This window comes from Piliocolobus tephrosceles, chromosome 6 (assembly GCF_002776525.5).
Source record: "Piliocolobus tephrosceles isolate RC106 chromosome 6, ASM277652v3, whole genome shotgun sequence".
NCBI lineage: Eukaryota > Metazoa > Chordata > Mammalia > Primates > Cercopithecidae > Piliocolobus > Piliocolobus tephrosceles.
In genome coordinates, this window is record NC_045439.1 from 102502049 (window position 1) to 102518064 (window position 16016).

The window sequence follows — 16016 nt, forward strand, 5'->3', positions numbered from 1 at the left end:
TTCCCCCAGGCTGGAGTGCAGTAGCGTGATCTGGGCTCACTGCTGCCGCTGCCTCCCGGATTCAAGCGATTGTCCTGCCTCAGCCACCCGAGTGGCTGGGGCTGCAAGTATGTGCCACCACACCCAGCTAATTTTTGTATTTTTATTAGAGACGGGGTTTTGCTATATTGGCCAGGCTGGCCTTGAACTCCTGACCTCAAGTGATCCGCCGGCTTCAATCTCCCAAAGTGCTGGGATTACAGTTGTGAGCCATTGCGACTGGCCTGATACTTGGGAACTGGATTATAATTAGGAGGAGCTCGACTTCTTCCTAGGCTGTTCTGTTCTCTAGTCACCAATAATTCTTTATTTTACTTAGTCATCATAATCATAGCATATTCATTTTCATTCTACAGAGATGTAAAAGATGTTTCAGGTTTAGGCTTTATTTTCTGACCTTTCTCCATTCTTTTCTTTAAGTTTTCAGAATTCAGTAGCTGACAATCTAAGATTTTGAATTAGATTTGTGCTTACTGTGGTTTCAATGTAAATTATGTGATATAAGACTTTCTTTTTGGCTCTTGGTTATAACTTAAACTTGTCTCTTCACTGTAGCTGCTCTTAGGAAACAACACGCAGCCGAACTCCATCTAGGGGATTTTTTAGTTTTTCTTCGCAGAGTTGTATCTTCAAAAGCGATTCAGTCAAAAATGGCTTCCCCAAAGTGGACAGAAGTGCTTCTAAATATAGCGTCTCAGAAATGTTCTTCAGGTATATGTCCTTTGCCTTTGTCTTAGAGTGTTTGTAGATATTACTTGTATTTTATTAAGATAATGCCAGACTTTAGCAACACTCTATGAGTAACCTTGATGTGAAGACTTTTCTTTCTTATTTTCTGTGTACCTATTTGATCAAAAGAAAACTCTAATTTCAGAAGTAAAAATTGGTAGAAAATAAACAATGTAGCTCTGGAGAAGATCATGGAATTTATCTGGAGAACTTCATCCTCTTTGTTCAGATTACAAAACTAAGAGTAAGCAGAGAACATCCTGTTTAATATGATATTTTAGCACAGATTCTGACCTTGCTTCTTGGATTATCAGGATGCAGATCTGAATTTGTACAGTCTCTCTTAACATGTTGTGGTTTCTTTTGCCTTGATTGTGACTTTTGATTGTTTGATATTTATCACAATTCTATAGAATAAGCTTAATCCCTGGTCCTTACCCTAAAAGGTCTGTTTACATAGATTACAGTCAGTCCTTTCTTGTTCTCTTTTGCTAAAATTGTGGTAAAATGTATATAACATGAAATTTACCATTTTAATCATTTAAATGTACAATTTAGTGACATTAAGCTTGCTCACAATATTACACAACAATCACTGCCATCCATTTCCAGAACTTTTCATAATCTCTAGTCTGTTTTAAGTATGCCAAAACATAATGTAAATCTATGGCACATGGTATTTTGTATGTTTACATGCTCAATATACTTTTTTTCTTAATTAGTATAACTTACAACTGCTCCTTTTTTTTCCTTTAATAAGGTAAGGCTTATATTAAGTTTTAAGAGGATAAAGAAAAAGCATATTCATTTATTTTCAACTGATCTTATTACAGTTATATGTATTTTTAATTACATATTTATGTATCAGTATCCTATTTTCTACCTTGGATTACTTCATTTATTTATTTATTTTTTATTATTTTGAGACAGAGGCTCTCTGTGTCGCCCAGGCTGGCGTGCAGTGGTGTGATCTCAACTCACTGCAACCTCTCACTTCTGGGCTCAAGTGATCCTCCCGCCTCAGCCTCCCAAGTAGCTGGGATCACAGGCGTACACCACCACTCCCAGCTAATTTTTGTATGTTTAGTAAAGGCAGGGTTTCGCCATGTTGGCCAGGCTGGTCTTGAACTCCTGGCCTTAAGTGATCTGCCCGCTTCAGCCTCCCAGAGTGCTGGGATTACAGGCATAGGTCACCATGCCTGGCCCTTAGCTTACTTTAGAAAAGTACAGTCTCTTTACTGCCCGTTAACCCTAACAATCCCTGTGAGACAGTCAGTGCATGGACGGGGATAGGCAGTGAGAGGGAATAATAATCATGAGCTTTGGAGATTAACAGACCTGTTTAAAACTCTACCTCTATGAGCTTGGGTGGCTTTGGTCAAGTTACATAACTTTTCTGAGCCTCATTTTTCTCAGTAGTAAAATGGGGCTGTAGTTCACTTTGTGAAGATTAATAGAATATATGTGTGTGAAAAGGGTAGCATAGCCTAGTATCTGGCACAGATACTTTTTTACAATGCTTTTTCCATTATGTGTACAGAAAAACTGAGACATAAACATGAATATATTCATACACATTCATGGGTACAGGATGGATCCAGAATTCTTGTGATGATAGTTTGAAATCAAGTTTGTTCCATCCATAAATGTTTAGCAGCCTCAGGAATTTTTTTCCCAGAAGTTCATTTTAACTTTGAATTTAAGTCACATTGATAATAAGAAAATGTCTTTTCCCCTCCAGGTATTCCTCTGGTTGGTAACTTAAGAACAAGGCTCCTTGCACTTCATGTCCTTGAAGCTGTGCTGCCAGCTTGTGAATCTGGTGTAGAAGATGATCAAATGGCCCAGGTTTTTATTTTTAAAGTTATTAGAAGATGTTTTCCGTATTTGCAAAATGATTCACCCAAATCTGTACTTAACAGTCTCTTCAGTTGTAAATGTGTCTTTTATTCAATAGCATAACATTTACTTTTAGGACTGCTTTCTTTATTATTTCACCCCCAAGGAGAGAGCATAAAATAAGTTATGGGGTGTGAGAAGTAGAGGGATAGAGAATACTCTGTAAGGTCAGAAGGAAAGAAAAATCTGGAATTTCTTACTAGGTTTGGACCTCTATAGGAAGAAATATGTGAGAGTGTTTGTCCTAACCAGAGGTCTAAATAGTAAGGCAAAATGGGACCCACTTTCTAATGAGTTAATATTTCTTTTTTTTTTTTGAGATGGAGTCTCGCTCTATCGCCCAGCCTGGAGTGGGTGCAGTGGCACGATCTCAGCTCACTGCAGCCTCCGCCTCCTGAGTTCAAGTGATTCTCCTGCCTCAGCCTCCAAGTAGCTGGGACTACAGGCACATGCTACCATGCCAGGCTAATTTTTGTATTTTTAGTAGAGACGGGGTTTCACCATGTTGGCCTGGCTGGTCTCAAACTCCCGACCTCAGACGATCCACCCGCCTCAGCCTCCCAAAGTGCTTGGGATTACAGGCGTGAGCCACCGTGCCTGGCTTCTAATGGGTTACTACTTCTGAAAAGTGGTATTTAACTTATAACCACTAAAAGTAGCTGTTGAACACTGGTATAATCAAACTTCGCCTGTGACTTAATATTACGGTTAACATGATACAGCTTTTCTAAAAATACTTAAAGTACTTTTTACAAATTTTATCCTTTTTTCTTCAATAAAACAGATTGTTGAGCGCTTATTTTCCCTTCTATCCGATTGTATGTGGGAGACACCCATTGCTCAGGCCAAACATGCTATTCAAATAAAGGAAAAAGAACAAGAAATAAAACTACAGGTAATTGGTTTTTCCTAAAAGGTGTTTCTTAACAGCATAAGTGAATATTCTGTCACTTGTCTCTGAATGCCTGTTCCTCTAAGGCACCTTGTTCTATCATTTATTCCATCTCCTCTCTCAGCATTCTGTCTCCCTCTCCACTGATTCCCTCCCCTCAGCTTATGACCATGCTTAACTCATTTTTCCTCTCCTGAATCACATTTTTATCTGTGAAGCCTTCTCTGTCTTCTCCCTTGTCCTGCACTAGTAAGCTTCTTAGAAGAGTCATCTGCATGTTTCAGTCACTTTGTTTCAGTCACTTTCTTCTTCTTATCTCTTCAACCCGACCATTTATCTTCTATCAAAATGCAAAATTCAACGACAAAGATAAGTGTTTGTTGCTAAATATAATGTATCCTGTTTTTTCCACTTCTTGCTTTACTTCTGGAAACTCTAGCCTTCTGTTATTTTCAAAATGCTTTCTCCTAGATCTTCTTATATTCTCTGCCAATCCTGATTCCTTTTGAAAGCAACTCTTTTGGTGCCACTTTTACCTTACCTTCATCCCAAAATGTTGGTGTTCCACAGAGTTTGATCCTTAGCTTTTCCAGCAGTCTCATCCATACCCAAGCAGGGGACTAATCAAAGCATGTTGATGCTTTGATTTATGGTTTTAGAAGATCACTCTGCAGTGTCTTCCAAACTTAAATGCTAGCCTGGGTGTCTCCCCCTCAAACCCTTCCCCCCACCCCCCCTTTATTTGTCCCATTTCTGATTGAAAGCACCACCATTCACCTAGTTTCCCAAACCCAAATTCCTGGGAATTTTAGATTATCCTAATGTCCCCATGCATGTAGTCACTAGCCTCCATTGATTTATAGCTTGTGAATCCATCTCTCCATTTAACTTAATTTCTATCTTGGTTTTCATGATTCCACACTTTTCCTGGTTCTCCTTCTGCTTTGATAGAATGAGCTGTTCTCATTTTCCTTTATAAGTTATTCTTCTATTCAATCTAAGTGTTGGATTAATCCCCATTCCTTCTCAAAGAAACCTTATTTAACTCATATGCCCATTTCTTATTCAGACTCGTTAATCCCCATTTCTTCTCAAAGAAATGTTATTCAGACTCATTTAAAACTTGATTCCCAAGTTTTAAATTCAAGTTCTGGCATTTCTCCTGAATTCTAGACTTACATCCCCATCTTCTACTAGTCTTATCACTTAAATGTCTAACAGGCATCTCATACTCAGTATGTCAAAAATGGCGCCCTTAGTTTAATCACATTCTGTTTCTTCCCCCAGGCTTTCCCAGCCTGCTAGTGAGTTACTCAAGTGAAAAACCTAGGAGTCATCTTGATTCCTCACCCCCATTTCTCCGTCCATACAATCTGTAGATTCTGTTGGCTTGTCTTTAAAATGTAACTTGAATTTGCCTACCTCCTCATCTCTTCTGTCATCACCCTATTCCAAGCCATTATCATCTCTGGCCTGAACTATGCAGTAACCTCCTAACTGTTCTCGCTGCTTCCATTGTTATGCCCTAAAGTCCATTCTCTACACAGGGTCCAGAATGAACTTTTAAAATTGTAAATCAGAGCATGGTGGTCTCCTGCTTAAAATACTCCAGTTTTCTCGTCATTCTTGGGATAAAATCTAGGGCTCCTTGTCCTCTCCCCTTTGCTCACTATAGTCTAAGCAACTTGCCTTCTTCTTGTATTTCTTGAATACAGTAACCCTGCTCATTCCTTAGGGCTTTAAACTGGCTATTACCTCTAGATATGTTTCTTAGAAATTTCTTGTCATTCAGGTCTCAATTATGTCATCTTCAGAGAGTCCTTCCCTAATCAATCTAGAGAGTTGCCACACACTCTTTGTCATGTCACCTGCTTTAATTTCAACATATCACTTAATCTTTGTATTATCTTATTTATTTTTTTCTCTCTCTCTTCCAAAATAAGTTCTATGAGAGCAGAACTTATGAATATGGAGGACCTGATAGGATACCTGGCAGAGAATAGATGCTTAATAAATGCACATTGAATGAATGAATTCAGGCCCTCACAATTTTTTTTTTTTTTTTTTTTGAGACAGAGTCTTGCTCTGTCACCCAGGCTGGAGTGCAGTGGCTCACTGCAACCTCTGCCTTCTGGGTTCAAGTGATTCTTCTGTCTCAGCCTCCTGAGTAGCTAGGATTACAGGTACCCGCCACCACACCTGACTAATTTTTGTATATTTAGTAGAGACAGGATTTCACCTTATTGGCCAGGCTGATCTCAAACTCCTGACCTTGTGCTATTCCCACTTTGGCCTCTCAAAGTGCTGGGATTACAAGCGTGAGCCACCACACCCGGCCTCCTTACTATTTCTTACCTGAACTTGCAGCTGATTAGTCAGTCTCTCTGCCTTCATCCTATATACCCTTGGTAAAATGATGTTTATAAAGCACAGATGTGATCAGAGATCTGCTGTATACATCATTCTGTGTGGGCTTCCCTAATGTCAGTAGAGTAAAATTCAAACAATAGGACACACAAGGTTTTCCATGATTTGATTTCTTCTCTCTCTGGACTTGTTTTCTGCCAGTTTCATCTTCCAGTCTTTACATACTGCTTGTCTTTAAATCACTGAACTCTGTTGCACCTCTCTGCCTTGGCACATGCTGTACACACTGCCTCTTAAAATGCCTCTCTCCTTTGACCAGCTGCTTACTGCCTTATCATTCAGGACTCAACTTAGAAGTCACCTCCTTTTGAACATTACCTTGTCCTTCTTAAGCATGGTTAGACACACTTTTATGTTTCTACTATACCTATTATGTCATTTTGGTTTTTCTCCCACTGTAATACTAGCATTATGTATTTGTCTTCTGTCCACTAATGACGGGAAGAGACCATGCCCTATTTATCATTGTGTTCCTGTAGGCCTGCACAGCAACTGATTCATAGTAGATACATAATAAATATTTGTGGAATAAAACCAAGGAGCCTCAGAATGTATCTTACCTGAGATGTGGGTTACTCCAAAATACTGACCCAGCTTCTTTTCTGGTAGAAGCAGGGCGAGTTGGAAGAAGAAGATGAGAATCTTCCTATCCAAGAAGTATCCTTTGACCCAGAGAAAGCTCAGTGTTGCCTAGTGGAGAACGGACAGATTTTAACTCATGGCAGTGGAGGGAAAGGATATGGATTGGCATCTACAGGAGTAACTTCTGGCTGCTATCAGTGGAAGGTATGTAGAAAATCTAAGTAGTTTTTAGCATTTTGTCTTTTAGTCCTTTTTTCCCCCAGGTTCTTATAATAAATGTGTAGAAAGACTGAAAAAAAAATCATGATATGTAAATGTTCTATTATTATGTAAGATAATATAAATGGAAACCAAGTGAAGGATATAGAGGAACTCTGTGCTATTTTTGTAACCCTTATAATTCTAAAGTTATCTCAAAAATTTTTTTAATGGATGTTTAAAATCATGCTATAGTCCTCCCATAAGGAGTCACACAGAAAACATTTTCCTCTAGCGATGAAAATGAAGCAACGTGTGTGATGTTTTTGTCTAGGAAAGCCCATTAGAGATTCAGTGCCCACAGGTTTTATAGGGAACTGTTCATATTGGTACCCTCTGCCTGACATGTACTAAAATTTTAGATTCCCAGAAAGAAAGCTAGTATTTAGCATAAACCATATTGTTCGTACAATCTAGATACAATAAGCCAGCCTATATCAGTTGGGTAAAATTTTTATCAGTATAGGGGACTGTTTACCAGTCAAGTTCTCCCATGCCAGCCAAGGGCCAACATTGCAAGCAGGCATTTCTAAGGATAGTAGTCTGTGTTGTGTTAACTCCTCCTTTTGCACAGTCTACTCCTTTATCTCTTGGGTATGGTGTATATACAGTAAAACTATCAATAGGACCCCATGCAGCGGGATAAGATAGACCAGTAATACTGACTTCACTTGTGCCTTTTGGGGGTCCTAGACTTACCCAGTTACAACAGATCTCATTAACCAACAGGTCTATCTGAAAAAGCCATGTGGCTTCATTCTTAAGCTTTTGTCTTAACTTTTAAAATGTAGATTAGGCATAATTTTAGCACAGGACAACTCTGGCCAGTCCGGGACTGAGGTATTATCATGATAAGGTGCACACACAAGAAATATAATCCCTTAGGGCATATCTGTTGCCCTTGGAAACAAAGAGTTTATAATTATTAGGGCATCTCTAATCAGAACATATAATAGGCAGCACAGGTTAACATGACACCAATGTCACCTGCCCCCATGGGGCCTTCCACTCTGTGCTCCCAGTTCAGTCTGAATAATTAAGTTGAGTCTTGGTTTCAGAGGGACCGTCTGAAAGCATTCGGTTTTAAAGGATTTTGTTTTCTGTGACATCATTCCTATCTCAAGAGTGGATGACATCTCGAGGTGTTCTGTGGAAATTGCAGGAACTGGAGCCACCCACTGTTGTCTTTTGACAGACTTGACAAATTTGATGAGAGGCTCAGCAGTCAGTTTGAATTTAAAGTGCTCACAGCAGCTTTCAAGACAAAATAGTTTTGTTTTCTTTTGTTTGTTTTTGTTGAGACAAAGTCTCGCTCTGTCGTCCAGGCTGGAGTGCAGTGATGGTCTGATCTTGGCTCACTGTAACCTCTGCCTCCCGGGTTCAAGCGATTCTCCTGCCTCAGCCTCCCAAGTAGCTGGGACTACAGGCACCTGCCACCACGCCTGGCTAATTTTTTGTATTTTTAGTACAGACAAGGTTTTGCCATGTTGGCCAGGCTGATCTCAAACTCCTGACCTTGGCTTCCGAAAGTGCTGAGATTACAGGTGTGAGCCACCACACCTGGCCCAATAGATTTTTTCCCCCCTAGAAGATAGAGAACTTTTAGGAACAGTTCTGAAAAACAGACCATTAATGCCCTCCCCACTCCTCCATATTTTCCCAAGTCTTGAGTTTTTGTTTTTTCTCTGTATGAAATTGAGTGTCCCATTTAGTAATTACAACTTTAAATTTTTTAATTTTTAAAAATCATTTTTAATTTTTATTTAGACCTTTTGTCCAGAAGGATTGGATGCAAGAAGAAGAGTTTTCATACAAAAACATTTGCATATACAACTTAACCAGAAAGGTTAGGAATTGGCCAGGACAAAATTTCAGTTACAGTTTATTTTTTTCAAAATAGGTTTATAAAATCTTCTGCGTCTTTCATCCTAATCATTTATCCAGTGAGCAGTCTGGAAAAGATGAGTTTCTTTCTGGAAACAGTTTCATTTAATAAACTGCCTTATTGGTATGTGTTATCAGGAGAAAGGTGAGGGATGCAGAGTCAAATGATCAGTCCCTTGTTGCAAACTGCAGCTATTCTAGAAAGCTTAACATGTTGGGATGTCACCTAGGGGGTGTTGAAAGTACAATCTCTTAAAGAGTGGATGGAAGTATATTGCTCCCAGAAATCAAGCTCTTTTCACGGGTACCTGCAAAGAGACCTGGACAGTCCAGCCAGTATCTAAGATGTTTTTCAGACTTTGTGGCCCCACAGAGGGGGAGTGTTCCAAATCCACAACAGTCCCAGATTTTGAGTTTTGTTCATTCAGCTCGTGCCTGCTTTTAGCTGAGCACAACTCACTTTGGGTTGAAATAACCTAGAGCACACAGTGTCAGGTTTTAGCTTAGAGTCAGGTCCAGGCAATTAGAATGTGTGAGTTCAGGATTCCAAGCCGTGAGCTTTTTGGGGCAGCAGTTAAATCTAGACGGAGCCAGTTATGGGGGCATGTGCCTATAGTACCGGTACTTGGAAGGCAGAGGCTAGAGGATTGCTTGAGCCCAGGAGTTTGAAGCCATCGTGAGCTCTTGTTTACACCACTGCATGCCAGCCTGGGTAACAGAAGGAGACCCCATCGCTTAAAAACAAAAACAAACCCTGGATGGTGTACGACCTGACAATAGTGTTTTAAGTTCAGCCTTGAAAACAAGGCTTTTCTAAGCTCTATTTGCTTGTCAATCTTGGAGTCCAGATTGACTCACTCAAAAATATGTACTTAGGCTAGAAAATCATCAGCCTGTAAGTGTTAGACGTATGATTTTATAAGAACTCATTAGCCACTGAATGTTTTTTAAAACTAAAAGCACATCTCTATATCTCCATCTACAGCTTGCCTCTCTTTTATTTTATCTCCTTTTTCCCAGAGGCTCCAATAGGAAAAAATCATAGCAAAAACCTACCAGTTATAGACACTTGTTTTGTTTCTAAAATAGAATTTAAATTCCAATCCACCCACCAGTGACAAAACAAGTAAGTTGTGTTCCACTAATATGTTTTTCTTTTGGAGCTTTCTCTGATCAGGATGATACTTTAGCATTTATGAAGTTACAAGTTTGTAACATTTTGCATCTTAATTTTTTTTTTTTGAGACAGAGTCTAGCTCTGTCACCCAGGTTGGAGTGTAGTGGCACAAGCTCGGCTCCCTGCAACCTCCACCTCCCAGTTTCAAGGGATTCTCCTGCCTCAGCCTCCCGAATAGGTGAGACTGGAGGCCCGTATCACCATGCCTTGCTAATTTTTGTGTTTTTAGTAGAGATGAGGTTTTACCATGTTGGCCAGGCTGGACTCGAACTCCTGACCTCAAGTGATCCGCCCGCCTTGGCCTCCCAAAGTGCTGAGGTAACAGGCGTGAGCCACTGCGCCCAGCCTTTGCATCTTTTTTAAAAAATCATACTTCCAGATGTAGTCGCCACAAAACAAAGCTGTTTTTAAAAGTTTTCTTCCTCTCTCCTCACATCTTAAGTTTACTCAAACCTCTAGCAATCAATTTAGCATTTACAAGGTCCATTGTGGCAGGGGGAGAACCTGCTGTAGCAATAGCAGCAGCCCAGCTTAAGAAAATAGCTGGAGTAGTTCCTTTCTATTCTTGTTTGTTTGTTTTTTTATATTTTGTAGAGATGGAGTTCTTGCTGTCTTGCCCAAGGTAGTCTCAAACTCCTGGCCTCAAGTAGTCCTCCCTTCTTAGCCTCCCAAAGTGCTAAGATTGCAGGTGTTAGCCACTACACCCACACTCAAAGCTATCAGGGATTTTTGAACCCATTTCCCTCCCACTGGAGGAGAGAGCAACTACAAGTAATTTTTCTACTCTGGTTCATCTAAAGCCCACTTGTGGGAATATTTGGGCCCTTTCTCTTCAGGAAAGAAGTTGTTCCTGGAAGAAAGAACAGCATAGTTTTTACCTAAGCTGCTCTTTTTTCCTAACTTTAGCTAGCAAGGCCAAGAGCATCCGGGGTAGCAAACCAACTCTCTTGTGGTTGGATTTATCTTAAAAATTGATAGGTAACTTTTCCCCTTCACAACAGATAGCAGCTCACCTTCTGTTTCACACTATGTGTAACTCCATAGCCACCTAGGTACCAGAGTTTTATCTTTTCCTTTCGTCTCTTTCTTTTTCCCCAGCAATATTTAACTATATTCTAATGCATCAGGGTTGTTGTAGTGAATCTCATTGCTGCCACTGCTAAGTCATGAGTCCCCAAGACCACCCTCACATTCAGAGATTCACTAGAAGGACTCGTCAGACTCCACATGTTGATACACTTATGACGGAGACTTACTATAATGCTGCAGTAAGGATATACCCAGATAATAAGGGAAGGACACAGGTGAGGTATAGAAGAATCCATGTATAGATTTCCTTCTGTTCTCTCCCTCCCATGAGCACAAGTGCACAAGCTTTCCCCAGCAAGAAAAATAACATGTGTGTGATGTTTCTAGAGAACCCCATTAGAGATTGAGAACCCAAGGTTTTTAATGGAGTCTGGTCATGTAGACACCTTCAACCTGACATGTACCAAAATTTCATACTCCCAAAAGGAGAGCAAGTATTCAGCATAGACCACATTGTTTGTTTAAATGTTCTAGGTCAGTGAGTCATGTTTGTCACTTAGGGGAAGTTTTTTGATTTTGTTTTTTCTTTAAATCAGTGTAAGAAACTTTACTAGTCAAATTCCCAGATACTAGCCAAAGACCAGTGTTGCAAGCATGCCTTTTTGAAAATAATAATAGTCACACTAGGTTTAGTGGCTGATGCCTGTAAACCCAACACTTTGGGAGGCCGAGGTGGGAGGATTGCTTGAGGCCAGGAGTTCAAGACCAGACTGTGTAACAAGACCTCATCTTTACAAAAAATAACTAGCCAGGCATGATGGTGTACACCTGTAGTCCTAGTTACTCAGGAGACTGAGGCAGGAGAATTGCTTGAGTCCAGGAATTTGAAGCTTCAGTGACGCATGATCATGCTACTATACTCCAGCCTAGGAAACAGAGTGAGATCCCATCTCTTTAGAAAATTAAAAACAAAACAAAACACCTAGTTTCAGGCTTGCCATATTAACTCTTTTTCTAAACCAAAGTATATGCAAGAGAGTAGTTAAAATCTATATGTAAAGAGTTAAAATTTTTCATTAATTTCTGGACTAAACATACTTCCTCAGCTTCATTATTAAGCTGTAGGTTAGAATTGCTTATTTTAAATACTATAGATATTCAAAGGTTATTCTAAATATTCTGCAAGATAAAGAATAAGTTTGTTTTAAAATCTTTCTAAATTGATGCGATTATTTTCATGTTATTTTCACTTATGCTGAAAAGAACGTGTTTCCATAAATGCATTAGTATTATTTATAAGCATATTCTCAGTATTGGTTAATGCAGTTAATAGTATATAAATATATTTTTTGAGTATTAATGAATATCCCACTTTTATTTTAGTTTTATATTGTGAAGGAAAACAGAGGGAATGAAGGCACGTGTGTTGGAGTTTCTCGCTGGCCAGTACATGACTTTAACCACCGCACTACCTCGGATATGTGGCTCTATAGGGCCTACAGTGGTAACCTCTATCACAATGGAGAACAGACTCTCACATTGTCCAGCTTTACTCAAGGAGATTTCATTACTTGTGTGTTAGACATGGAAGCCAGGACCATTTCTTTTGGGAAAAATGGAGAGGTACCGACACCCATTCACAAGCATTACATTTTTCTTGTTTCTATTTATAGTCAACTTGGTTATTTAAGTGCCATTTATTCAGTTTATAGATTATCTACTCGTCTCTCCTTTCTCTCTAATACTTTCTGGTTCTTAAAACATTTATTAACAATAAACAGGAAGATAGTTAAACGCCAATAAGATTTTTGAAACAGATGAACACATTATGATAACTTATTATATGTAGAATTTTCTTGGTTAGCAAGGTTAATTGAGAATTTGATCTGGTAACTTTTGTTCTGTCTCGTAAAAGCTTTCAGTTCTAATGTGGTTAGATATTATCAATTTAAAAAATTTGTTTCCTTTTTCTTTTCCTCACCACTGCCACACTGTAGGAACCCAAATTAGCTTTTGAAGATGTGGATGCAGCAGAGTTGTACCCATGTGTGATGTTCTATAGTAGCAATCCAGGGGAAAAGGTAATGAAGTCTCAAACCTTTATTTAAGAATATTTGTTACTTTATTGTTTAGCATCAGATGGAGTTTATAAATATAATAAGCCGTTTCTTCTGCCATTAAAAGTACCTGACTTAGGTAATCCATTCTTCTAGAAGAAGGTTACTTTCAGAAATTGACTTTATGATGTATTAATATTAAGACACTATTTCATATTCTGGCAATTTGAATACAGTGAGTCAACTTTCAAACATATGTACAGTCACAAGAACTATAGGAACTAGTTTAGGGATAATCTAATTCATTGGCAATTATGGATATGAGAGAGAAATCCAGACATAATCTTAAATGTAATAAGATGCTATCAGCTGAATAATAGAAGTTTTAGTCATAATGAGGAAACTACCTTTCATGCAGCTGGGGGAATTTTCAGGTGTTGTAGATGGTGTGAATTTGAACTTCATGACAACAGTAGTAATAGGATACCCTCCATTGTAAACTTTCTTTTTCACCTCATCTAAAACCCAGGCAGAGAAAAACTTTGTGATCTCCCTGGGCTGGTGGGTGGATTTTTCTTCCCCCTACTCCATCCTTTCACTTGCGAATGCATAGTATAGCTTAAGTCAAGTCTCGAGAATTTCTAACCATTATGTAGTAGAAAGCTTTCAAGTTATATCATGTGTAATATTTCCATAATGAAATTGCTGGACCTGGTAAATTCTAACAAAGAAAATTACCTTTTCTGTGTTTTTAAAAATACATATTTTTAATGTCAAGTAATTATAATTTAAGGCTAGCTGGGAACTGTTTCTTGGACAGCCAGGCAACCAAAACTGAACTGGAGATGAAGTAAAGATGCAGCCCAGTGCCTGATATCATCCCTTGCCCTATGTAGGTTTGCAGCCCAAAGTAGTTTCTGTCATGTTCTGGTTCAAATTTTCATGTTATTTTCACTTATGCTGAAAAGAACATGTTTCTTTAAATGCATTAGTATTATTTATAAACATATTCTCAGTATTGGTTAATGCAGTTAACCAATGATGGCCTGGTGCTTTCTGCCATCTGTGAACCTTGAAGAGATTCATTCAGCGCCTTAGACTATGTATCAATCAATTTTTTCTGTCTAGAAGGCATTTTTGATAAATTTTAGAACCTTTGAGAAACACAATACTAATAGTCATTAACTTTTTTTTTAACATTTACAGTGTGACTGGCACTGTACTAATAAGCACTTTATGTGCATAATCTCATTTAATCTTTAACTGTAGGAGACAGATGCTATTATTAGTGTCAGTTTTTAAATGAAAAGCTAAGACTTAGAATGATTAAATAATTTCCTAAGATTATACAAAGTTATTACTTGAAGCCAAGTTTTGCTGCTCTTTTAACTTCTATGTCTTATTTGCAATGTGTATCCAGATTGTGACTATTCCAAATGTTCAGATGTATGATTTTACTTTTGCACCCCTTGAACAATGTAAAATGTCCAGGATTCATTATTCTAGAGTCTTGAGGATGAGAAAGAGTATATCCTTAAGGCTTATTTTAGACTACATTGAGTCAGTCACATAAGGCTTGGTCTCTATATTCATCTTTCAAATTGTCCTAGCATCTCTGAATTCGTGAGTTACAGGAAATTTAAACAGGGCAGCTTATTCCAGTGGACCATACTACTACTAACTTCAGTGTATCTGTAACATTTCCTTACTCTTTGGGGGTGAGTTGGTATATAATTCACAAGTATGAAGAGACCCAAATACTAGTTCAACATGGGATTCTACATGTTAGAATTTATAGTGTCTAAGAAGAGCTATTAATAGCATATGTTTTCCACCCTCTTTACTTTTATATAGGTGAAAATTTGTGATATGCAGATGCGTGGCACACCCCGAGACTTACTTCCAGGAGACCCTATTTGTAGTCCAGTAGCAGCAGTGCTGGCTGAGGCCACTATTCAGCTCATCCGTATCCTTCACCGAACAGACCGTTGGACTTACTGCATTAATAAAAAAATGATGGAAAGGCTGCACAAAATTAAGATATGTATTAAAGAGTCAGGTCAGAAGCTAAAGAAAAGCCGCTCGGTTCAGAGCCGAGAGGAAAATGAAATGAGAGAGGAGAAGGAGAGCAAAGAGGAAGAGAAAGGTAAACATACTAGGCATGGCCTCGCTGACCTCTCAGAGCTGCAGCTGAGGACTCTTTGCATAGAGGTGTGGCCTGTGCTGGCTGTGATAGGAGGAGTTGATGCTGGTCTTAGAGTTGGAGGTCGGTGTGTTCACAAGCAAACTGGGCGCCATGCCACGCTGCTGGGAGTGGTCAAAGAGGGCAGCACGTCTGCCAAGGTCCAATGGGATGAAGCAGAAATTACCATCAGGTATGATCTGTTGAGTTACACTTTTAGCAAACGAGTATATAATGGTGAAATAGACCATTGCCTGTCGACAGTGAGTAATTACGTATTTTAGGTGAGCTGCCAGTTAACTTTTAAAAATATTTCTCGTGCAACTAGGTGTTTGTACTGTAATTTCTTAAAGGAGAATTTCCTAAACTCATGTTCTTTGAAATACTAGTGGGTTTTAAAAATACATAGTCGTTTTGTTTTGTTTTGGGGAAAAAATGGTAAGCTCATTAGTTTATATGTTTAAGTGGGATTCTTCTTCCAATTTTTCATTTGGCTTTTTGCATTTTGATCATTTCCGTTACACACTGGCATAGTAAAAAGCCAGCCAGCTAATCTGTTCATTGCATTTTGTGGTTGCAAGGCTCTGAATATTGGATATGAATGTTTGATGGACTGAAATTAGGCTTTGTATTATCAGTAATTTTAAGTATTCTTCCTTTTTATAAAACCACTTACTTCTGTCCTCTTAATGTAAACATTTTGAATAGATGTGAAAATTACATTTACTTGACTCAAACAGGGTATTTAAAAGCATTTAGGTGTGTTTGCATTCAGAGAGGATTTGTGCAAAGTACAAATTTCCTATGTTTACAAGGAAATGCAGGGTGAGCATCCCAAATCCAAACATTCAAAATCCAAAA

General features: G+C 38.7%; 1 protein-coding gene across 8 annotated transcripts in view; it reads left to right on the top strand.

The window, feature by feature from the left end:
• Nucleotides 1-16016, top strand: part of HERC1 (HECT and RLD domain containing E3 ubiquitin protein ligase family member 1) — a 228558-nt gene that overhangs the window by 147336 nt on the left and 65206 nt on the right. For 7 of the 8 annotated variants that reach the window (XM_026455079.1, XM_026455086.1, XM_026455083.1 and 4 more), the window contains exons 31-37: nucleotides 595-750; nucleotides 2510-2616; nucleotides 3452-3562; nucleotides 6596-6772; nucleotides 12300-12539; nucleotides 12914-12997; nucleotides 14828-15348. In XM_026455079.1, coding sequence (XP_026310864.1) covers nucleotides 595-750; nucleotides 2510-2616; nucleotides 3452-3562; nucleotides 6596-6772; nucleotides 12300-12539; nucleotides 12914-12997; nucleotides 14828-15348 — 1396 coding nt within the window. The remainder of the gene's footprint in view (nucleotides 1-594; nucleotides 751-2509; nucleotides 2617-3451; nucleotides 3563-6595; nucleotides 6773-12299; nucleotides 12540-12913; nucleotides 12998-14827; nucleotides 15349-16016) is intronic. The other variant, XM_026455082.1, reaches the window with a different exon arrangement.